The following is a 25,176-nucleotide window of genomic DNA, read 5'->3' on the forward strand; positions in this document are numbered from 1 at the left end:
AGAGTCAGGTGCAGATCAAAGCATGCTATCTCCACATTAGTTTATTTATGGTTTCATTCTGGGGTTTTGGTTCTGTGAGTATTCTCTTACAAAACCAACATGGAAGAATATCTTACATGGCAATCTATGTATAACCCAGACCAAATTGCTTACCATCTCTGAGATGCTGGGAGGAAAGGAGACAATTTGGATCTGATAATTTTGGAAAACTATGTTGACAATTATATGTAATTGGGAAAATAAAATATCTTTGAATTTAAAAAAGAAGAATGCCTATTATGTTGCCCTGGTGGCCACCCCAAACTGAGTTTCCTTCTGAGGAGAGTTTATTCTCTTCTGTGAATATTTGGAATTTATCCTATCTGTCTATGACTTCCTTAAGTCTTGTGCCTTCTATATTTTCTGTGAGGTGACAAGGTTTGTCTTTATTATGCATTTGTTTCCCTAAGACCTCATATAGGAACTGAGAACCCTGCTCATGTCACAGGAAAACAGGACATAACCTATAAAAGGAAAAAAATACTCCCGATTTAATCCCACAGTCAAACCTTAACCATTTTAAAGTGGGGACACATTAAAGTTTTGTGGCCATTAAAAAAAGTAACTGTATAGTTTTGGGGTTTTGTTTTTGTTTTTGTTTTACAGAGTGCTTTTCCAACAGCTGTGTAGTTTAAAAAAATAAGCTTAATAATGTATTTTAAATTTTTTTTAACATCATAAATTCCTTCATTATCCCTATCCCTCCCCAAAAGTCAACCAATGTAACAAATAGCATTTTTAGAAGACAAGTAGGAAAGGAAAATAAAAATAGAGGGGGGTTTTGTTGTAGTTTTGTGATTCAGGGATGTATGAAGTTATAAGTGTAAAAACATACTGCTAATTGCATTAGCAAAAGATCAGTGTAAAAACACTCCACAATTTTGTAACATTTGCATCTTCAGAGTTTTGTTCTAGTGGTTGATAGGCTGTAGCCCTGCTATGGGATTCTGTTAGCTCAGTGCTGAAGTTAAGAATGTTCTGTACATCCTAAACACTGGCAAGAATACACAATATTCAACCTTTCAAACACTAGACAAAAATCTGAAGAGTTACTGCTGAATATATTCTTCAAAGACTAGCAGCTGCATCTGAATCTCAAATCATACCAAGCTAAGATTTCTGGCAATAATCATTCTAGTTCATCTACTTATGACTAACTGTAATAATAATAGCTAGCATTTAAATAGTCCTCTACGTTTACAAAGCACGTTCCATGAAGTTTCAGGGAGCTTCATTTTCATCCTTAATTTCCTCTGTGTAGGATGATGTTGTTACTGTTGGTATTTCCATTGAGGTCTAGTTGCTTTCCTTTGCATGTACATAGCCCACTCTCCCTTCCCCTTCCTCAGGCTCCTTGATGATTTCAGGGGCATGGAACAACTTTATGACATGATGGTAGGCTTCGATGTGCAGAGGATGCTGCTGCGATGTGTACCTTATCTAGAGTAAGCCTAGATTAGGTTAGAGGTGCCATTTGGCTGACTTTTTTTCTCCTTAGTAGCATGTATGCATCTTCTTCATTTGTTCTGAGGCACTCAGAAGGGAAGGCAAGGGATCTTTCCTGCTATTTGTGGGCCAGTACATTTTTGAGAGCTTCGTAATTAAGACAGAAAACCTTGTTCTTCTATCCTCCCATAGTTCCTGGCTCGTTGAAAACTTCCCATCTTAGTTAATCAAAACAGATGAGAGGGACAACAGATGGATTTTGAAAATATAACAATGAATACCAAATATTACTGTACTGCTACTGAGTCTGGAGAACAGGGAGATTTACATAATAAAGAATAAATTCACCTATTTGTCAACAGCAGGGACTTTTGATGTAGCACAGCAATGAAATTGGTTTAGGCAATTGTCTCTTGTTCTTGGTTTTTGATGTCACCATTACTCAACCAGTAAGTTATCTACTCTATATACCCTCTGCTATCCCCAAGAGTTGGCCAACTGTGCTGACAAGAACATAGTGATGCTAGCCTAACCTTTCAGGTGAGTTCCGTAGCATGTGAGGTAGCACAGCTCTTGAATAATTTGGCCAGCAGGTGTTAGAAGTTTAAAAGCATTGGGGAAATGCTGCTCTTCCCCCCCCCCCCAATTGGTTTTACTTATGGCCAATAAGTTGCCAAGGTTTTTGGAAGCACTACATACCCCATATGGCTCATAAAGGACTGACAGTCCAATGCCTCTTCCTTGATATTGAATGGATTATCTTCTTAACCAACTTAAGGAGGTTCCCTTTGCCAAACTTCTCTGGTCAGATAAAATCCTGATGAGGGTCTACCTAAGCTTCATTTGTGCTGATTGGAAGATATACCTTGGGCTTCCCTTTGACTTAAAAAAACATACTGATTTACTAGGTAGGATATTATTAGAGTATTTTGGTTGTCTTATCTTATCCTGCCTTTCTTCCTTAAATAGTGAAGGAGTTTGTGATGTCTAACCTCTTTCCAGGTAGAGGGAAGGAGGCAGGCATCCATTTGGAGGGCAAGATGTACTGAGGAAGTATGAGTTTTGAGTTGATTTCATCTTGTTGAGTAATGAGTTTCTGGATATGAGGTCCAGGAAAGTAGCTAGTTAGGAAATGATCAAGAGAAACTGGAGTCTTCCTTATTGTCCAGCTTAGTATGTAGCTCCCTCTTCCTTTTAATGTCGAAGTAAAATGTGTAGACTTTATCATAGCTTTCCCATAGTAGGGAAAATGTCTAGGCTTTCCTATACTAACTACTCTTTAAATGTTCTCTACCCTGCTCCAGGAGAGGATAACTGGTAATTTTACTTGAACCATCAAGTAAAGAATTGGTCTTGGAGAAAAGTTAGTCTTCATCAGCAACTGACTGCTTAGGAAAAAGAGTACCACAATGATTTACACTTCAAACTCTGAAGAGGAGATGGGACAAGCTGTTGTAATGAACCCTGTACCAGAATTCACAAAGCCTAGAAGTAAGTGAGATGAAAGATAATGCCGCTTAAACATTGGTGTATCTGACATACAGGACCATTTATGTGACACCTGTTTGGAAGGGGAGAGAACTTTTAGCTTTCGACCAAATGGGACAATGTTGTCTAGATTGCCATAGTTCCATCTCCAGTGTTCATTCTAGTAAGAACTCATTTCCCCTCTTTATTCTTAGTATAAATAAGTAAATACTTGGTGCTTTTGTGACCCAGGTTCCTGGGGCAGAACTTTTGCTAGGTATTGGGTGAAAGCATGTCTTCTACTTGGAATTGAACATTTTTATTTAATTAATTGATTTAGAATATTTTTCCATGGTTACATGATTCATATGCTTTTCCTCCCCTCTTCCCCCCTATCCTGTAGCCAATGAGTAATTTCACTGGGTTTTATGTGCCATTGATCAAGACTTATTATACTTGGGTTAAGCACCATGAACAGCACCCAGCACAAATGCCTTCATTGGAATGATAGGATGGGGGGAGAAAAAAGTCAAGCACTTAGTTTCCCATGTAATGAATCTTGCCAACTTGGTCCAAAAACTTCTTTCAAAGCTTCTGAGAGATGACTAGTGCTCTTGGTGCCCTAGGGCTAAGCCTTAGTTGCCCTGCAGAGAGTATGGCTCCTCCGCATAAAGCCTGCTTTCTGGTAGGATGTGCAAGGTTCCTAGAACAGAGTAAGTTAATCATATTTGGGAAGTGTTCACAGGACTATACAAATGTAAAAAATGGGTCTAAATGTTCTTTTAGGATATATAAATTCTGCTATTTAGTACTCAAGTCTTTATTTCCCCCTTAAACTCTTACATGGCAAGAATGCCAACAGTTGTTACTCAGCATATTTTAAGTATAGAATGATATAAGCCAATCTATTTGTTTTTTGAAAGAGGACAGGTCTTAATGGATTATAAAGTGCATGCAGGCAATCCTCTCTTATCAAGGGAGTAGCAGTACCTTGGAAAATTGTAAGAGGCTAAGATGGTTAGGAGAATCTTTCCCTTGCACCATATTGTCCTGCTCATAGGAGAAGTACTAACCTGGGCAAAGAAAGGCATTACCTAAAGAATATACCAATTGGGAGCAGTTAAATGACACAATGGATGGAGTACTAGTCCTGGAGTCATGAGGATCTTAGACACTTCCTAGCTGTGTGACTCTGGGCAAGTCATTCAATCCTGATTGCCTAGCTCTTGCCCTTCTGTCTTGGAATTGTTCCCAAGACAGAAAGTAAAGGTGAGAGGGAGAATACCAATTATCCTTCCTTTCTCTTCCCCAAAGTCCTCCTAGCAACTTTCCTTCCCAGCTCACAGAGATATCTCCTTTTTATTCACTTGTTATGATTCAATATATTTAGATTGATAGGTTGACAGCTTTAGAGCGGGAAGAGATCTTAGAGGCCATCTAGTTCAATTCTTAAGAGCTTGGTCCAAAATCCTCGGATTCACAAAACCACTGGACTCTCCACTGGACATCTAGGCCACTGTCCTTCATCTTCTGCCTCTAACCACCTTCCACCCTCATCCCTGGCCAACAACAACAAACTTTGGGTTGCCTTCTTTAAACAGGAGGATGACCGTGTCTAGCTGCCAAGGCCAAGGAATCTAGTAAGCAAAGGAAATCTCTGTCAGGGTGAGTTTATTAATAATGCTCTGCCTTACCTAGGCATCAACTTAAATCATATTTTGGTTAGAATATTGGTTGGAAAATCTAGAGAATTTGTTATTTTGACAACTTCTGAGGTATCTAGTATCAGTTTCCACTCCCCTTCTCCTTTAGGTTTTATTGTTAAGGGTTTTTACCTGGCCCTTCACCTTCACTGCTACGAAGCATGTTGATTGTCTGCTTGCAAAGACCACATTTAAACATATTATGTGAGCTGGCTAATGTCTGAGCTTTGTGGGACTAGAGTTTTGAGTGCTCTTGTTGTTTTATTTTTGAGAGGAAAGTGAGGCTTGGTTGGTGGGAAGAGGCAAATGTCACCATGCCTCTCTGAGTTGGTTGAGTTTAGTATGGAAAAGGATCTAGGTAAAAAGGTATCCAGCAGCAATTAGTAGCGGAGAGGAATGGTCTTTATGGTGGTGACCATGAGGAGAATGCCCCCTTTCAAAAAGACTTCCTTTTGGACAACAGATCCATTAAACGGAGTCAACATGGTCTTCTGAAGATACTTCTCACACCAAGGAAGAAGCTTCGAAGGTGAGCAACTTGCTGTCCAAGCATCTTTTATTTCTCAGTCACATCTTCTGGTTTTCTTAACACCTGGTGCTTTGGGGAAGGGAAAATGTACCCGAATTCCTAAGAGTGTAAGGCTTGCATGGTTTCATTAAAGATAGTTAAGGGAACCAGCTAAAAGAGAAGATGTTATCCAAGGTTTATTATGCATGGGGAACCGTTGTGGTTTCTGACCAATTGATTTATTCTTTCCCAATTGAAGTCAGAAAAGGCAAAGGGCAGATAGAGACTTTGAAGTATTAATAAGCTAAGAAGGTGTTATGTAACTATTCCTTAAGAACTGTGAACGTGTTCTTGGCTTGTGTATCATTCTGAGCATGTTAAAACTGCCTTCCTCAGAAACGAAGTCAGAGGAGTTCAGACCTGATCTGGAGCCAGACCATTTGGGAGAGTAGTGAAGTTGTGGCAGATTCTGGGCTTCTCCCTTCCTTTGGTCAGACTTATTGGCAGCTGAATGGGAGCTAGACTTGTAGCCAGGAAGAACTGGGTTTAAAATCCTGCCCCTGATGGTTTAGCGGTGTGATTCTGGGTGCCTCCACTTCCTTATCTGTAAAATGGGGATAATAACAACACCTACTTCACAGGGTTATTAAGACCCAGCCAAAGGACATATGTTAAGTGCTTTGCAAACTTTACAGGGTTATGTAAATTCTAGCTATTATCAGGGTTCTTCCCAGGGTGATCATTTTAACTTCATTATTTCATTGTCCTAGCTCTAGGAGAGCCAAAGCTATTTCCCATGATCCAGAATGCTTATGGACCTAAGGAATTTCCCCTATCCATGAAAACCCCTCACTCAGCCCCCAGGTTCTCTGGTTGGACCCAGGTTCAAAATCTTTCCAAGACCTGCTGGAGTTCGTGCTTGGTTGCTTTGTGTAGAGCATGACTCCAGAGTTAATTGAGATCTTTGAGAACCAGGGTTCCATCTATTAGGCAAGGATAATGCTCCAAAATGGGACTTTTCATTTTCTCCAGACTTGTTAGGTGACTTCTTCTAAAACACCAAACCCTCAAATTTCCTAAAATGTACCAGGTCTCTGAAGCACAGGGAAGTGGCACATAGTAAAGCATTTAATAAAGACTCCTCAACTGCTTGACTCTGAAGCATAGAAATAGATTTGCAAGTCACCAAGAATGTAGACTAACCCTGGAAAAGGCTTGCCCATTCAGAGAGACTAGGTGGCTCAGGGGGTAGAAGGCCAGGCCTGGAGATAGGAGGTCCTGGGTTCAAATTCAACCTCACACTTAATAGCTTTATCGTCCTGGGCAATTTACTTAACCCCTGTTGCCTAGACCTTAGTGTTCTTTTGCTTTGGAAGCAATACTTGGTATTGATTCTAAGATCAAAAATAAGGTGGATGTTTGTTTGTTTTTAAAGATTTGACCAATGAAAGTAGCTCCTCAGACAAACTATTGTATCCTCAGCACTGATCTTGAGTTTTTCTTCCCAGACCTCCTTCCACAGAGCCTACCTTGACTAACACTGAAGAGGTGAGGATCTTTCTTGTTTGGATGACAGTAAATTTTTTTTTTACATTTGATAAAGGCAGATTTGTTTGATTTGACTTTTAAAATTATTTATTTATTTTTAAGTATTTCTCCATGGTTATATGATTCATTTTCTATCCCTCCCCTTTTTCCTCCCCCCCTCCTGGAGCCGACTAGCAATTCCACTGGATTATACATGTATTATCACTCAATACCTATTTCCATATTATTCATTTTTGTAATAGAGTAATCTTTAAAAAACCAATCCTATTAGAAATGCAGAAGAAAAACAACTACTTGAGCACATGGTTCGATGGGGACATGACTGGGGATGTAGACTCTAAACAATCACCCCAGTGCAAATATTAATACTATGGAAATAAGTCTTGATCAATGACACATGTAAAATCCAGTGAAATTGTGCATCAGCTACAGAAAGGTGTGGTGGGAGGAAAGGAGGGAAAGAACATGAACCTCGTAACCATGGAAATATATTCCAAATTAATTAAATAAAAATTTCCAAATTAAAAAACCCTAATCCTATACCCATATAAACAAGTGACAAATCATGTTTTTCTTCTGTGTTTCTACCCCCACAGTTCTTTCTCTCAATGTGGATAGCATTCTTTCTCGTAAGTCCTCAGGATTGATGATAATGAATTTAGAAGGACCAGATTTCCATTTTTCTATCTATGAAATAGACTAATAATAGCATGTACTTTCCAAAATAGTAAATATCAAATAAAATAAGTTCTTTTAAGTGTCTCAAAAACTTTAAAACACTATAAATGGTCTCTATTATGCTAAATCCCAGAGTCTAACCTTTGGCTCTTCAAATGGTTCTGTTTTTCTACTATCTATGTGATCTTGGGCAAGTCACTTAACATCTGGAGGTGGAATAGTTTCTCTCCCTAGAAAATGAGATTGGATTAATATCTAGCCTAGTTCTAGAACTCCTTCTTAATCCCATCCTTCCAACTAACTCTATAGTATATAGTATAGTAAAGGAAGAGAATGTTAGAATTTTACATTAGGAAGCAGAACCTGGAACAAAAAAAAACAAACTTGAAGCTCTCCTACCACACAAGTATGTGTCTATACTTGAGAAAGGTTCATGCTATTTTGGGGGGATATAATACCCTGGGGAATGGTAGGTATAAGGAAGGAGGAAGAAATGTTTCTTTGTCCAGTGAAGAATGGGGCTGCCCAGAGTAGACGTTCTGAGACTGTCTCTCTAGTCTTCCCCTTTCCAGCCCTTAAACCACATAGAAAGCAACGATAAAGGAACACAGGGTACGTGATTTGGGCATCAGTTCTCAAGACCATTAAGGGGAATGGGGAAAAGTGTCAACACGAAAGAGGCAGCTAGATGGTATCGTGGAACCTGCCTCAGATACCTGTGAGCTGGGTGACCCTGAGTAAGTAACTTAACTATTTGTACCTCAGTTTCTTCAAGTGTAAAATAGGGATAATAGCACCCACTTCACAGGGTTGTTACAGGCTTCAAATGAGATAATACGTGTAAAGGACTTTGAAAACCTAAAACCTACATAAATGTTAGATATTCTCTCTTCTCACTGTAAATATCTGAACCTGTAGCAAGTAGGGGTAACCTCTAACAGTACCTATCCTAGGAGGATTTTGGTGCCTTGAGCTAGTAATCTATATACAAGAACATCAGAAATTTGGTCCAGACAGCTCCTCCAAGCCTTAACTTATGTTCCCTCTACCCCTCTCTCCTTACACACACCCTTTAAAAAGGAAGACTAAGTGGTCAGTGTTAAGAAATTATTTTTCCTCCGTTTTCTGAATTGGTTCCATAACAAAACAAATTATTATAAAAGGGTGGGGAGAGATTGGAACACAACGTAACTTGGAGAGTGTTTCTTTTTCTTTGTAAAAAGATCTACTATCTGTGAAAAGATCTACTATTTGTTAAAAATGTTCCCTTTCCTATACTTTAAATGTGAGGTCAGCCTACTCCCTACACACAATTGTCTGGGAGCAACTTTAACTACATCAGGAGGGTTTAACTGAACTTGGGCACCAGTTTCCAGTTCTTGGAGTGGGAGAATAGTGACTTGATTTTCTAAAATCTGGTTGATCTTTCTCAGCAGGCTCCTTCACTTCAATGTCTGAACTGCCTGCGGTTTCAGGATGATCCTGATCTAAAATATTTCATAGGAGATCCGGATGATGCTGTAAGCTTGGTTGGGAGTTTTGCAGGGAGGGATATCTTCCTTGATCTTCCCTTTCATCCTTTCCTCTTTCTAACTCTGAAATATCTCTCAGATGAAAGAGCCAGAAATGTTGGCTGACAAACAGTTGTGCATTTTTGAAGCCAATGAAAAAGGTTTTGAGAACTATGACTATTCCCCGCAGCATAAAATAACGTGTTTCAGGTAACATGGGAGTTGGAGGCAGAAGGGAAGGTAGCTTGTTCTTTGATGCTTGGGTTGACTAGTTCTGCACATTCAAGACATCTGCAAACAACCAGCTGAACATGAAGTGGGATCTTCTTTTCCTTTCCTACTAAAGGTTATTTAACTCAGGGAAGAAAGGAGGTAGTGGTACCTGTAGGGCTCCAAGCTGAAAGTTGGGTTCTTTTCTCCAACTGTCTATTTACGTAAGCTCATGCTCATTTAAAATATTCAACAAAGGCAAGCATAAACTATAAAATAACTCCAAGTTGTAACTTAAAAATGAGAAACGAAAAGGGACATTTCCCCCAAAAGACTTGGATTGAATACTACCCCGTTACCCTTATAATAGATTTAAATTTTTTCTTTATTTTATTTTAATAACAAATTTCCACATAAGTTTTCCAAAGTTGTAAGATTTATGTTGTCTCTTCCTCCCTTCCCTCCCCTCCTCCCAGAGTTGGAAAGCAATTCAATCTGGGTTATATATGTATTATCCAACAAAATATACTTCTATATTCATTTTTGTAAGCAAATAATCTTATAAGATCAAAACCCCCAATTCTATACCCAAACAAACAAATGACAAATCATATATTTTCATCTGCATTTATGCTCCCACAGTTCTTTCTCTGGATGTGGATAGCCTCCTTTCCCATAAGTCCCTCCGAATTGTCCTGGATCATTGCATTGCTCTTAGAAGCAAAGTTTATCACATTTGAGCATTCCACAATATTGCTGTTACTATGTATAATGATCTCCTGGTTCTGCTTATTTCACTTTGCACCAGTTCACGTAGATCTTTCCATTTTTTTCTGAAATAATCCTATTCCTCATTCCTTATGGCACAAAAATATTCTATCACTGTAGATTTTTTAAAAATCCTTACCTACTATCTTAGAATCAATACTAAGCATTGGCTCCAAGCCAGAAGAGTGGTAAGGGCTGGGCAATGGGGGTTAAGTGACTTTCTCAGAGTTCCACAGCTAGGAAGTACCAGATTTGAACCCAGGACCTCCTATCTCTGGGTCTGGCTCTCTATCCACTGAGCCATCTAGTTGCCATCTATATTGTAGATTTTTAAAGGATAATGTCATTATACTCAATTCTCTCTGGTAAAAATTGCTGTGGAAGAGAATATCATCTTTGGCTCCTGCCGAGGAAGCCTAAGGAATATGGAACTGAGAGCCAAATCCATCTCTATAGACTAGAGGTTGCTTTCTCTTTGTCAAAGCTAGGAATTCTTCATCAAAAACATGAGAACAGAGAAATATTAGGCAAAATATCAAGTCAGATCCTATAAGCAGTAAGAAAAGACAATACCTGCTTTCAGGGACTTTATAATCTAGTAAGAGAGAGAATGATTTGCTTTTTCCATGGATAGCATTTCATGGGAATAGAGTGCTTTTTGTACCTTTTCCTTGGAGTCTCTCAACAACCTCATGAGATGGAAAGAATCCGTGTGGACCCTAGTCACAGGTGAAGAAACTGAGGCTTGGGAAATAGGAGCTTGTCCATGGTGAACACATAGGTTAATAGTCTAGTTGGGGCAGAATCATGGGTTTTCTGCCATGCCTTGCAAGTCTTTCTGCCTTGGCACAGTACTTTTTCACAAGATGAATGTGACATTGTTATTAAAGTTCCGTGGGAGCTGAGAAGGAGAGAGAGAGATAATGCCTCTCATTGAAGGAAGGAATTCGGGGAAGGTGTCAGAGATGACACTTGAGCAATGCTGGAGAGGATTTTGAGAGGCTAAGCAAGACAACCAGAAAAGGATAGTCCTCCGAGGAAGGACTGGCATAACTTGGTGAACTTCTAGGGATTATTCTTTCCTACCCTTCCTTAGATTGAACCTGCAAGTTTATTTTTCTATACATTTCACATTATGCTTTTGAAGCCCATGGTGGACGGTTATTTGTGCATAATAGGATAGTTAGAGGAATCTAAATTTTAACCAATGGTTTCTAAGCTCAAGACTTGATAGGGGCATCTTAAAGATTAAGGGCAAATAATCTGATTTAAGTTTATAAGATATTTATTAAAAACCTTGGGGCGTTGTCTCTTTTTTTAATCTACTTGCTAGTGTGTATGACTCAAAGGGCCATCTGTGCCCATTTGATACAGGCCTGGTTGAGAAGAATATAAAACTCTACTTCAGTGGAATAGTGAAACCAATCTACGATGAAAACCCAGGCCCGGAGGGTAAGGATGCATGTTTCCTAGTAATTTAAATTATTCAATAAATGCAAACATGAACTATAAATCAACTCCCCAAATCAGGCAAAACAATAACTCCGAATGAAGTGCAATTGTTTACTATACTAATTCTGGACTATTAATAACAAATGTCATGTTTACTTCTGGGTCCTTGTGGAGTCGATTGATGTCTCTTTGGATTTGGTTCCTGCTGGTGGTGGTATCTGTAGCCAATGGATATATATAACAACACCAAATTGATTCTATACAACTTCATTATTTATTTTCTCATTGTTTGTCATTTGTTGTACTAGTTATATTTCTATGTAATATGCCAATCATTGCATGTAAAACTTCAGTTTTTTGCTCTTGCCTCAAGAGAAACTATAAAACTCTCTCCTCCTCATGCCTTTTCCCCTTTCTCTCCCCCTTTCCCCATCCTCTCCCCCTTTCCCCATCCTCTCCCCCTTTCCCCATCCTCTCCCCCTTTCCCCTTTCTCTCCCCCTTTCCCCATCCTCTCCCCCTTTCCTCTTCCTCTCCCCCTTTCCCCATCCTCTCCCCCTTTCCCCTTCCTCTCCCCTTTTCCCCCTTCCTCCTCCTTGCCCCCTTTCCCCTCTTTCTCTCTATCAGGGTCCATATCTAGGAAGTATCTGAGGCCATATTTGAACCTGGTCTGTCATCCTGGCTCTTAATCCTACCTAGTTATACTAAATTTTTTTTTGAAAACCTTTTATACTTGGATATATGGAAAGTGCTTAGTCCTTACCATTGTGAGTAACAATCTTTCTTATGATAATATGGCATACTTTAGGCATGTGCCTTTTTATATAGAATGTTTAACTGAAGTTTTAAATCCTTGGGATTCATCAGTGTGGAGATGTTGTGCTTTATTGACTAGCTTACCAAAATGCCTTTGAGGTTAGACTGAGACTTGCCTTTTTTTTTTCTTGGTGGCTATTTGGTTTCATGAGATCACAGCAGAGCACTCTCCTAATGTTTTCTCACCCACTGAATATTGTGAAATGCTTACCTCTTAATCAAAGAACTGATTTATCCAATGTGGATGCTCCTTTGGTTGATATAGATCATAGCCACTACATGTCTTATATTATCCTCAGGAATCATTTGTATTCTGCTCCCTCCCAATCCTTTAGGGACAAACCTTCCAAGCTCTGGCCTTTGGCACGCTATATGGTGCCGATGCTAGAAATTGTTCCTGCTTGGTTGGGCTTCTTCTGATCTAGGCACCAGCTGTTTCAGAGTTATTGTAGTGCCAGAGTGCAAAATTCCAGTTGGATTTTAGTAGCAGCTCTTACTACCTACCATTTAGAAACAGACCATTTCACTTATGGCTCAAGTCAGGCAAGGCTTAAAATATTTTCTTTATTAAAAGAGAAAAATGAGTTAAATCTGCCTTTTGGTTTTTTCTTTAGGTGGTATCAGAGCTGAAAGGCTTGGTCATATACAAAGATGGTGGATTACTGGTTATGAAGGGGAGATAAAGCTTTCATTGGCTTCACAACAGGTATCTTGAAAGACTTTATGGTTCATTTTCTTTTACATTTTCATTAATATGATTCATTTTCTTTGCCTCTCCCCTTCCTTCCCTCCCTCCCAGAGCCGACAAGGAATTCCACTGGATTGCACAAATATTATCACTTGATACCTATTTCCATATTATCATTTTTGCTAAAGTGTAATTTTTAAAAAGCCTAAACCCCAAATCACATATCCATCTATACATGTGATAAGTGAGGTCATATGTTCTCCTTTTGCATTTCTACTTCCATAGTTCTTTCTCTCAATTCTTTCCCATAAGCCCTTCAAGAATGTCCTTGAAGTTTAGCAGGTTCTTGAGCATTTCTTTAGACATGATATAAGTTAAAAAAATTAGCCATGTACTAGAGTATAAAAAGTTCAGTTAAATGCAGAAAAGCAGAAATAACAAATGCAACTTTTTCTGATCTTAATGCAACAAATTATAATCAGTAAGGATTCACGGAGAGGCAAATTGAAAATTAATTGGAAACTAAATCTAATTCTTCAAAATGGGTCAAAAGGACAAATCATAGAAACAATCACTGATTTCATTGAAGAGAATGACAATGAGGAGACAGCATATAAAAATTATTGGATCCAGTTAAAGCAATAGTCACCAGAAAATTTATATCCCTGAATATTTCTATTAATAAAATAGAGAGAAAGCAGATCAATGACTTGGGCTGTGAATCTTGAAATTTCTCAGACTTGTAAACTTACATGGGACTATTCCCCATTTTAAACAGTGAAGCTACTTAGATCTAAAATGTGAGAACTCTACTTAGATCAGAAATGGGAAGACCTCTACTCCACTGGTACTTAAGACTGCTTTAGAGGAGAAAATTCCTTGCAAAACAATGAAAGTACTTAAACCCATACTTATAATGAGGCAAAAATGTCTTTAAGCCATGCCTATTTTTAGAATTAATACAATAGGGTGCTAAGTACCTATAAAGGTCAGGTAACTTGTGAATTTATAAGGAGCAAAGAGGTGAAAACTTATTCAGAAGTTTTTTCTGGTTCAAACTTACTAAAAGGATTAGTCGACTCAGCTGTGAATTCAGAATGGGCTGTCCTTTGGAAAACGTCTATTGTGATTGGTAGATGGAAGAACTTAGAGGAGAATAGGAGAAAACCCCCTATATAAGAAAAATCATCTCTTGAGAAAAAGCTCTTGAGAGACAGGCTCTAAGGAGGGTCCTTTGAGAAGAATCTCTTGAAGGACAATCTCTAAGGAGGTCTCTCAAGGGAGGCTGACTCTGGCTGGAACTCCCTCTGGGGAGACTCTGTCCCCCAGAATCTTTGCTTGGACAGATCTTGTGGTGAGTGATAAGGAACTGACTGATCTCTCTCTAAAGACTCAGGTCTAGGCTATGTTGGCTTAAGGCCCTTCATACTTATTCCTTTCTTATTCTCTCTCTCTCTTTCTTTGATTCCTCATTGTATTATTAATTAAAATCTCTATAAAACCCAGTTGACTTGGGTATATTCATAATTGGGAATATTTTCCTGGTGACCACCTTATATTTGATTTAAAACAAAACACTGTGGTGAAACATATTTTCTGCGGTCACAATTTACTCACCCACTCTTATATCTGTCACAATTTATATCTTCAACCATTTTAACTATTACAGATTATGGCATCCACTCTTTTAAAAGCCACAATTTATGGCTTCACTATTTTAAATATAACTAAAAAAAAAACTAGAAAAAGAACAAATGAAAAATCCTCATTTAAGGACTAAGTTGGAAATATTAAAGATTAAAGGAGAAATTAATCAAATTGAAAGCAAAAGTCATTGAACTAATAACTAAGTCTAGGAACTGGTTCTATTAAAAAAACCTCAACAAAACATTATTGGGTAATTTGATTTTCAAATTACCAGTATCAAAAATGAAAAGGGTGATTTCACCTCTAATGAAGAGGAAATTAAAGCTATTAAGAGTTATTTTGCCCAATTACATGACAGTAGAAATCAAAAAGTTTCAAATATTGATCCTGAGTTTCTAAAATTCTGCCATTTTAATATTTACTTTAATTTGCTTAAAGGACAACCCTGAACCCCATTAACTTCTTTCCCACAAACCCCCTTGTGGATTTAAAAAAATCAAGCTTAAAAACATTTTAGAGCCAAGAGTGATTATGCACATCTGTAGTCTCCCTGGGGAGATTGAGGCTAGTGGATCTCTTGAGTTTAGGAATTATGAGTTGCAGTAGGGCTCAAGTTGACTGGATGTCTGTACTAAATCTGGATACAAATATGTTGGTTCCCTCAAGATTAGAAGGCCATTATATTTCCCAACTTGCTCATTTTAGAAAAATTGTTTATTCAGTTGTGCCTGATTCTTTGACCTCATTTGACTTTTTTTGGGCAAAGATACTAGAGAATGGTTTGCCATTTCCTTTTCTAACTCATTTTACAGATGAGGAAACTGAGGCAAACAGGGTTTAGTGACTTTCCCAGGGTCACACAGCTAATAAGTGGGGATGGATTTGAATTCTGGGAAGAGGAATCTTTTCATTCCAGGCCTGAGGCCATTTTTAGAAAAATGGAATAGGTTAAAGTTTCCATGCTGATTCCAGGGATTGGGTACTGGAGTGGCTATTGTACTTCCATCCTGGGAGAGATAAGAAGAACCAAAAAATTCAACCTTTTAGGCATTATCCACCAAAATATTCTCTTCACATTTTAATGTCAGTATCTACTCCCCAATAAACCTCATCTATCTCCCTAGTTAGAACTCCTTTTAGCCAAAACAGTTAAACCAAGCCAACAAACACGACCACCATATTGGATAGTTTACCTAATTTGGATCTGTGTTCTATCACCTTCCAACTACAAAGGTGTTATCAAGGCCCTCTGGGACCAATTTGATATGAATTCTAATACTGTGAGTATTTAACATCATTTCTCACTCCCTCTCCCCCAAATTCTGCTTTTCTAGCTTTTTCTGACTATATTCCGGTAGAACCTAATGAGGAACATGCTCCCATTTTTGCGCTGATGCATGAGAAGATGTACTTGAGTAAAACTGTTGTGGAATTTTTACAGACAAATACTGAAGCCACTTATGAAGAACTCATTCATCAAATAGAAGTGACTATCCCAAGGCCTTGTAATGGTAGAAATTTTAGGCTTCTGGGAGAGGTTATGAGCACTGTAATTGGTTAAAATTGTGGCTACAGGATTTATGTAATATTGAACAATGGCCGCCAAGGAATTTACTTATGAAATTCCTAAAATGAAACACTCAAGTCAGAATGGAGTTTATGGAGGTTTAATCACACTGGGAGTAGGGAAAGGAGAGGGAGAGAAGGAGAGAAGAGAAAAGGGAAAGGGGCTACTCAACCTCTGACCAAGGCAGAGGGAGTTTTAGGCCCAAAGGGCCAAGGTGGAAAGAATCAGTCCTTAACTCACGTGAGTGATCTGAAGGAAAGCTGTCTGCGGGCGTCCTCCCTGTCCAAGCTCCTAACACCAACTCCCGTCTCGCTCTCTCCACAGGAAGTGAGCGAATTCCAGAGGCTGTTCCCTACCTCACTTCCTGTGTCTCACAAATGCCAATGGTTGGCTCTAGCTTGGCTTAGGACAGCCCAGGTGGGCAGTTAGTTATTTCTGATTTGTCATTGACTAGCACATGCCCCTGTAGTGTGGGTGTGCACAATTTTTGGGTGCTAGACCAAGATGGAGACTTTTAAAATTCACAATCCCCCCTGATGATGATTGGGAGATTAGTCTCCCCAATTGATCACTAAACATAAGCATACTGTACCCCAAAAATTTCTAACTATAAGTGTATACAAAAATTTTTTACCCACTAAGAGGAAAATTATAATAGTTGTAAATATGGGGAAACAGAGGAGAGAGAAAGACAGCAAACCAATGTTTTGCTGGGCGCATTGACAAAAGCCAATTAGGGGGCAGTCCCCTTTGGCATAAGAGTGTACATTCAAAAAAATGTTCAATCAACCACACCCCAAGATTCATTCTGGATCTTCCTGTAGTGAAAAGGTTTAGATATCTTTCTGCAAACAGTTCATTCTCTGGATTCAGTTAGTTAGCAAGCTTCTTCTCTGAAGATTTCTCTCTCGAACAAAATTTAAATCTTGGATTTGATGAAATACAATCCCCCCTGAAGAAAGTGTTGAAAAAAAACACTGAGTCCAGCTGAGGATTCAAGTTTTAGTTGTGGGGGTGTGTGAGTTAATTCAAAAGAAAAACAACAAAACAAGATGAAAATAAAATCAAAAGAAGAAAAAGGGAAAAAATTAAGGGAAAAAATATAAACCCTTTATATATGCATATTTATATTAGAGAAGAATTCAAAATCAGTATCAAAATTCAAAAAAAATCTATGTATACAAAATTTGAGAAAGCAAGAATAAAAAAAAATTTTTTTTCCACAGGCCCCTGTATTAGGGTCCAGTTAAGTAATTTCTAATCCCACAAGTCTGTAGGACAGAATGCAGCATATTTTACTTCCCCATTTGCAGCCAAGGCTACAGGAAGTTGCCATACTATAGGAGAGAAAAAAGAGGACCAGATTTTTATTTTATATCTAGGGAAGTGTCATCCCCTCGTCTGATTTTACCTTCGTTCTCAGGGATGGAGGGAGCCAGGATGGTAGCCAACCTTTGGTACTTGTCTGTAGGTATTTTCACGAAGAGTGTGGATACAAGGAAGGCCTACATCTTAACGTCTGTCCAAGTGTCGCAACCCCGAGTCTCACACTAGGTTCAAGTCCTTAGTATTGGCTTAGAAATGCATTAATCCTACCTGGATTGGTCTTTTGATTTTTAGACCTGTGAGCTCTTTTGGCATTATCCAGGTTATCTCTGTGCACCTTGTTTGATCTCGTTCCTAGAATCAGACACAAACATTAATCATAGTCCCACAACAATTATCAATAAATGGCAGGTTCCCATAGTCTAAAGCTGTTTGGGTGTGTATTAATAATAACAGCAAGTATATATATTTAAACTAATATTGTAGAATAAAATTAATATTGATCATATGTACCTTAAGTACATAGAAATGAGAAAAAGGGAAAAAATAAAATAATGTAAAAATGATTAATAATAATAAAATAAGGAAAAGAGAAAAAAAAGGAAAAAAGGAAAAAAAATTAAATTTAGGAATTCAATGTGTCAAAAGCAGAATAAAACAGTTCCACTTGTCAATGGGTAGTTATCTCCAATGCATGTATAGGATACAGTCAATCAGTCTCAACAGAAGATGCTCTCTTTACATGAGAACAGTGAATCCAAGAGTCCTTTTCTCCAACCTTTATAGATGTTGGAGTAGTTAACAATATTTGGAATGGTCCTTCCCAGGAAGGTTGGGTTGCTCCTGTACGCTGGAAGTTCTTTATATACACGTTGTCTCCTGGGTTCAGGCGTGAAGTGAAAAGTCTAGCGGTCCAGCTTGTACTGCAGCTCCGGATTCATGTAGCTCACGCAGTTTGTGCTGTAACTCCTGTATATAGGAAGCAATAGTAATATCTCCCCCTAATAGCGATGTATAAGCCGGGGAGAAAGGCTTAGCCTGTATAGGCGGATGTCCAAAAAGCATCTCAAATGGTGAAATATGTAAGTCTCCTCTAGGCCTACTTCTAAGATAAAATAGGGCCAAAGGGAGAATTTCAGGCCATTTTAAATGGGTCTCAGTGCATAATTTTCCAATCATAGTTTTTAGTTTTAAGTAGGGTAGCTCTCAGCATGGGAATAAATCTGATCAAACAAGCTTTAATTGGGACTCCCTAAGTGGTACATAGATTTCAGGGAAATCTGAACTGGGAAAATTTTTACATCTTGATTTTCACTAACCTTTAATTTAAATTGAACATTTCCTTCAATTATGAAATTTTAGGGGGAAAATTCTTATTCTGATCAGGGGTCTATGGGTTTTACCAGACTGATGAAAGGGTCCATGATACAATAAGATTGAGAATCCTTGTTCTGGGGGAAGATAGAAGTTTTTGTGTTCACTTCCCTATTCTTGGCATATTGGAGGAAACCTAATCCTTCTATAACTCTTTCTTGGATAGGATTTGGTTCAAGGTCATCTTTTTGGCTGGATTAAGGCTGGGATGAAATGAAATTTCTTATCTTTTCATTGAAGAAGAAGCCCAACTATCCAAAAGCGTAGGCCCTCTTTCTCCTATCTCTACCTCATTGTGTTCTATTTTGTTCTTTGAATATTGTTAGCATATTGACTCTGTTACATGCGGACCAATACATACTCCTGATTGTGTTAACAAGACTTCTGTGTCTCTTTCAAAATGAGCTGCAAGGTGACAAACCATCAAACATACCAAAAAACAGAAGATTAAACCACCAACTAAAGTCACCACCACCAAGCTTGTCTACCAGATCTTTGATTCCCTCTTCTCAGAGCAAATTGACAAGCAAGGAAGAGAAGAAGAAAAGGAAAGCTTCATGAGACGTCCGTGCTGTGGTATCTGTGAGATAACACTTGGCTAAGAGAGAGAATCCTTCTGTCCCAAACCTTTCTAGGATTTTATACTCACTTTTTTTTTATTGTCACCCATTGAATTTTCTATTATGACACCATGGTTATGGTCAATCAATTGGCTTTAGTAACTGCATTACAAAGTATGACATTTTATCTGTGGAATCACCTCTACCTTTTCTAAGGGATCCAGAATTTGGTCAATCCAATCCCTAAAAGTTTGGCTGCCTTAACATTTGTTTACATTATGTGTTACATGTTCTGAGTTCTGCTTATTTTGCACTGCATTGATTGCCACTTTTTCCTTTTTCATGAATTGTATCTTTTTCTTAACCCTTATATTCTGTCTTAGAATCAATACTGAATATTGGTTCCAAGGCAGAAGAGTTTGGGCATCCTAGTGCCCAATAATGGGCCAGATGGTGGTAGGTAAGTGACTTTATCTGTTAATACTTTTATTCTTGAGTAACAATATCATACCAGCTGTAAACTGTAAGTAAAAAAGATTTATAATATGGTCTAGAGCAGAATTCTTTAAAAAAAATTAATTTGCTTATTGGTAATATGCGGGAGCTATCAAAGACCACACTGTTTGACTCGGTCACATGTGGAAACTAGGGACTGCAAAGCAGCCCCCAGGAAAGATGAGACACCCATTCAACCCCTCTGAGTGACTTTCCTTATTAACATCCCTTTATTATTGGAATTGCTGTGATTACTATTCTTAGCCCCAGGAAAAATGAAAGCAACATGCTTGCAGGGTTAATACAGATGCCCCACTCTGTCCCCCCAGAATATCACCAGGAGATCCCACTCACAAAATTAAACCTAAGAATTCTCATGTACCCACTTAGATAGGACCCTCTTTTCTAGGCATAAAACTTCTGGCAAATTTGTGCTCAGAATTCCCCAACCTAAATCTGGGTCATGTTGAATCTACCCTCTGACCCCACACTTGGCAACAGTGTTTTTGTTGACTATCCCCTTAGGCTTCATATCTGTTAGGAACTTTGGAAACATGTATGTTGAAAATGAAACTGTGTGCCAAGTAGATATATGACCATGAGGTTATAAAATAAAGCCAAACCTCAGTCAAGGTGGAGCAGTTTATCCTGTGAAACCTGTGCTTCAGGTTGAATATGAAAGCTGTGTCCAATTCATCATTCTGCTGACATCGTCCCACCTCCAAGACCCCATCCTCTGTGGGAGGCTGGACCCCCACAGCAATATTAACATTATCAGGTATCTCCCTCCCCTCCCTGTCCCAGTAAAGGTATCAACTGACTAAAAAAATGTTTATATAAAACTGTCTTGCATATGTCTATTGGTTCTTTTTCTGGAGGTGTACATTTATAAGTTATTCTTCAAATAATATTTTGTTGCTGTATATAACCTTAGTTCTACTCATTTCACTTTTCATAATTTCATGTAGGTCTATCCCTGATTAATAAAAATTTTTAATTAAAATTGTTACTAATCAATTTTATTAAAATTAACCTGCTTATCATTTCTTATAGCACAATAGTATGCTATCTGTAGCAAGGGAAGGTGCAAAGTAGAGTGCAAGGATGCTACACATCCCAAACACATATCATAACTTGCTCAGCCATTCCCCAATCAATGGACATCTCTTCAATTTCCAGTTCTTTGCCACTACAAAGAATGACTATATTAGACCTATATTAGAACATACAGGTTCCTTTCCTTTTTCACTGATCCTTTGGGAAACAGACCTAACGGTGATTTAGAGCAGAGTTCTTAACCTGAGGTTCATAACTTTGTATTTGATGGATATTCTTCATGGCTTTTCCTTTCCTCGAAGGAATGAGAGACTGGGTTATATAGAACCATAGTTTGAAAAGAGTCTATAGATTTCAGGAGAATGTGGATGGGGGGAAATTACATCTTTATTTTAATATAATTGGCTTTCTTAAAAAATTCTATATACTCCATAGTCAAAATCATTTTTCTGAGAAGAGGCATATGGGCTTTATCAGACTGACAAAGTTCCAGACACAAAAAGTGAATACCTTCTGCTGTGGAGAACAAGACCAATCCATTCCTTTAGAGAATGAGTCTCAGAATACTATTCCCCAAGTTGATGTTGCCACTCTAGACCAAGAAAGGCACTAGTTTTTACACATAGAGACAAGAGAGAAATATATTACATAGCACCTATGATACTTAGCTTTAAGTTACTGGGGATTTTAAATTTCTAATAGAGATTTAATTAGGGATGGCCATTGAATGCAGACATTTTTTGCCAACAGCCTGAGTGTGGAGCATGTAAAGCCTGTAAGGATATGGTTAAATTTGGGGGCAGTGGGCGCTCCAAGCAGGCTTGTCTACGGAGGAGGTAAGTTTCTAACAATCTAGACCTACATTGTGTTCTCCTTATACTTCTTTAGAAGTAGGTCCTGTTACAAAGCACAGATTTATGAGGCAGGTCCTCTGGTAGGGCCCCTGCCTTTTCAAAGACTTCCCTCTCCATTCTACTGGCATGACAACTTCTAGATCTTAGACTTGAAGGATAATTTCTACCGATATTCCTTTCACCAATTCAGCTGGTAACCCTTCTATGCCTTAGCAAATAGTAGAATGTAGAAAATGTAATTTTAGACTCTGATTTAGGCAGACCTGGGTTCAAGGACTGTCCAAAGCATTTACTCCATGACCTGCAAACAAATCTTAGCCTTTCTGGGTTTCAATTTCCTTTTTCATAAAATGAGGGGGTTGGATTATATGACCTTTTAATAATGTCCTTTCCAGTTCTAACGCTATGGTTCTAGAGTCTTCAAGAACTGCTGTTTGGAAAAAGACTTAATCCTATGGACAAACATGGTGGTGGCGATCCACTCAACCTAACTAGGCTGGCTTTATAGACAACCAATTTGCAGCCCATCTTTGGGCCTCTGATTGAAGGCTGTCCAATGTGGTAGGTCTTGCCAGTGCTTTTCCTTACTCTGCTGGCAGAAGTTTTGAAAACCTGGAACCCTGGCACATCCCAAGAAGGGAATGAGATCAGTATGAGTTTCTCCACTAACACTTTGATTTTTTTTAAAAGGGTACTAAACCTGTGATGTTACTTTTTCAGCAAATAATCTTACAGAATTGTCTAGGGAACTGAGAAGGACTTGCCCAGAGTCCTGATTTGGTGAGAGAGGCAAGATTTAAACCCAGGTGCTTCTAGCTTTGAGGTCAGCTGCCCAGCTCTTTAGCCAAGTTGTGTCTTTTTATTTGTATAAAGACTTCAAAGAAAAAAGAACTAGTCAGTGTATTGATAAGAGGTCACAAATTCCAGAGATCCCCCCCAAACCAAACCTGAGTATTAATAACCTTCTAGGTGCCCAAATTTGGCTGTGAGGGAAGCAGAAGAGGATGAAGCGCTTAAAGAGGATATTTCTTAGTCGGTATCACCTAAGAAAATCCTTGAAAAGAAGGAAAAGAAACAAAACAGGACTGAGATCAACTGGCTTGGAAATCCAATCAGGGTAGTACTTAGAAAATTTAATATAAATTATTATTTATTATCTTGTATCATGGGGGAAATTATCTTGTATCGTAGGGGGAAAATTGCCATTCTAACAAGCACACAGTGGTGGCTAGTGGATAAATAGGTCACACTTAATTTAACCCATTCCTTTCATCCTACAATAGTAGAACTGCTAAGTAGTATCTTCATAGCTCCTCTGCCATTAAAACAGTGCTGGCCAATGGCCTATCCACCCTCTTTCAAAATGCTGTCACTTGGCTTGCCAGTATACCTAGACTAACAAAAAGGGGGATAATCCTTGAACTACGTACCTCATAGGACTGTTGTAAGGAAAATGCTTTCCAAACTTTCTGTTGGCACATATAAATGATAGGGAGAGCAGTTTGCAGCAAGGGCTCAATTTATTATTGACACCTTTTTACAAACAGAGTTTCTTCTGTTTAAGACAAAATGAATAACCGCAGAAATAGAAATAGATGGCTTTAATGATGTTTTTTCTGAGTAGCCAAATGAGATTTTTATTTTATTTTATTTTTTAAAAACCCTTACCTTCTGTCTTGGAATCAATGCTATGTATTGGTTCCAAGGCAGAAGAGTGGTAAGGGCTAGGCAATTGGGGAGGAGGGTTAAGTGACTTGCCCAGGGTCACACAGCTGGGAAGTGTCTGAGGTCAGATTTGATCCCCGGACCTCCTGTCTCTAGGCCTGGCTCTCAATCCACTGAGTTACCCAGCTGTCCCCATCAAATGATTATTTTTAAAGCAAAGGTTTTGTTTTCCAATTTCCTAAAACATGAACTCTTCCTTTCCTTAACTTTGGATCATTTGCATCATAGCTGACATTTGGATTGTTTGCCTCATTAAGGCACTTGGCCTAATACCTGTCATCCTTTGGACAGGACCATTTGTTTAATAAGGTTACCTGAAAAAGTATGCCTTTTTTTGGTGGAGAGAGAACAAGGCTTTCTCCCATATGATGTATGCAATTGAGGAGGCAAAGTACTTGCCTTTTCTCAAACATCAATCTAATTCATTTCAGAAATGAGTCCTTGTAGCTTTTTGGCATCTGACAATTTCCATGAGGAGTCTTTTAAATTGGAAAGGATGGCTATAAATTTACAATTTGTGTAGAAGATGGGGAAGGATCGTCTAGCTCATGGGATGATAAGCAGAGTTCTCAAAACTCTCTACTGAATTAATACGGAATTGTTCATCTTGTGATATTGTTTACAGGATGGAGCAAGAAATTACTATCAGATAATCTACATTAATCATGAAATATACCAAGTAGGAGACTGTGTATCCATCAGTCCTGATGACCCCACCAAAACGCTATGCCTAGCCAGGTTTGTGTCTTTGCTTCATCTCTAATGATGTTTTTCTCCCCCTTCTGGGTACTGTCCATACCAATGTGTTTAGACATTTCTCAGGGGCAAGAAAGCACTTGATCAGCCCACTTTTTTTTTTAATAAAACCCTTACCTTCCGTCTTGGAGTCAATACTGTGTATTGGCTCCAAGGCAGAAGAGTGGTAAGGACTAGGCAATGGGGGTCAAGTGACTTGCCCAGGGTCACACAGCTAGGAAGTGTCTGAGGCCAAATTTGAACCTAGGACCTCCCCATCTCTATACCTGGCTTTCAATCCACTTGATCAGCCCACTTTTTAAAAAATTATCATATTTTGACCTATCATTCTTTGTGGAATGGCTCTTGGGTTTTATATTTTTTTTGCATCCCTACATTTCTTGGATATCAAACACATGATTAAAAAGATATTACTTATTCCTCTCTCCTCCTAGTTGTTTTGTCTTTATTGGTACAGAAGTTTTTTCAATTTCATATCTCAAATATCTCTACCTTAATAGTTGTCTAGTTAAGAACCCTTCCCACAGGCATAACTAGGAAAGGATCCTGTTCTTGCTATCTTAACCATTTCATGTTACAACTTTTCAATGTTCATATACTGTATTTTTTAATTGTGATATAAGGTGTTACTTAAGCATAACTTTTGTCACATTGCTTTTTAGTTTTGACAATACTTTTAATTAAGAAGTTCTTCCCCAAATGATGTTCCTGGGCTTGTTGAAGACTAGATTGAGTTGGATTGATTCTTCCTTGTTTAGGTTTTTTGTCCAAACTATTTTTGAGTTTTTAAAACTGATGCCAAAAAGTTTACTGCTTCCAACTTCCTACAGCCCCTATTATTTTTCTGGATATTAGAGTAATGATTTTTTTTCTAACAGAAGAATGGTGGTAGTTGAGCATATGACTTAATCTGTAAACCTGTGTAGTATGATCATTTGTAGTACATTGTGTAAACCTTAAAATTTCTTAGACTTATAAATGTTG

The 25,176-nt window shown here is 38.3% G+C and overlaps 1 protein-coding gene across 1 annotated transcript in view; it reads left to right on the forward strand.

The window, feature by feature from the left end:
* Positions 1 to 1,410: 1,410 nt before the first annotated feature.
* LOC100619432 (DNA (cytosine-5)-methyltransferase 1-like) overlaps positions 1,411 to 25,176 on the forward strand; it is a 68,795-nt gene continuing 45,029 nt past the window's right edge. Inside the window, 13 exon segments of the mRNA XM_056821001.1 lie at positions 1,411 to 1,484; positions 5,119 to 5,184; positions 6,672 to 6,711; positions 8,826 to 8,909; positions 9,001 to 9,110; positions 11,212 to 11,330; positions 12,759 to 12,815; positions 12,818 to 12,850; positions 15,814 to 16,028; positions 19,190 to 19,334; positions 21,597 to 21,693; positions 22,681 to 22,831; positions 24,062 to 24,174. Of these exon segments, the coding sequence (XP_056676979.1) occupies positions 1,411 to 1,484; positions 5,119 to 5,184; positions 6,672 to 6,711; positions 8,826 to 8,909; positions 9,001 to 9,110; positions 11,212 to 11,330; positions 12,759 to 12,815; positions 12,818 to 12,850; positions 15,814 to 16,028; positions 19,190 to 19,334; positions 21,597 to 21,693; positions 22,681 to 22,831; positions 24,062 to 24,174 (1,304 nt within the window).

Source organism: Monodelphis domestica, chromosome 3 (assembly GCF_027887165.1).
Source record: "Monodelphis domestica isolate mMonDom1 chromosome 3, mMonDom1.pri, whole genome shotgun sequence".
Classification (NCBI taxonomy): Eukaryota; Metazoa; Chordata; class Mammalia; order Didelphimorphia; family Didelphidae; genus Monodelphis; species Monodelphis domestica.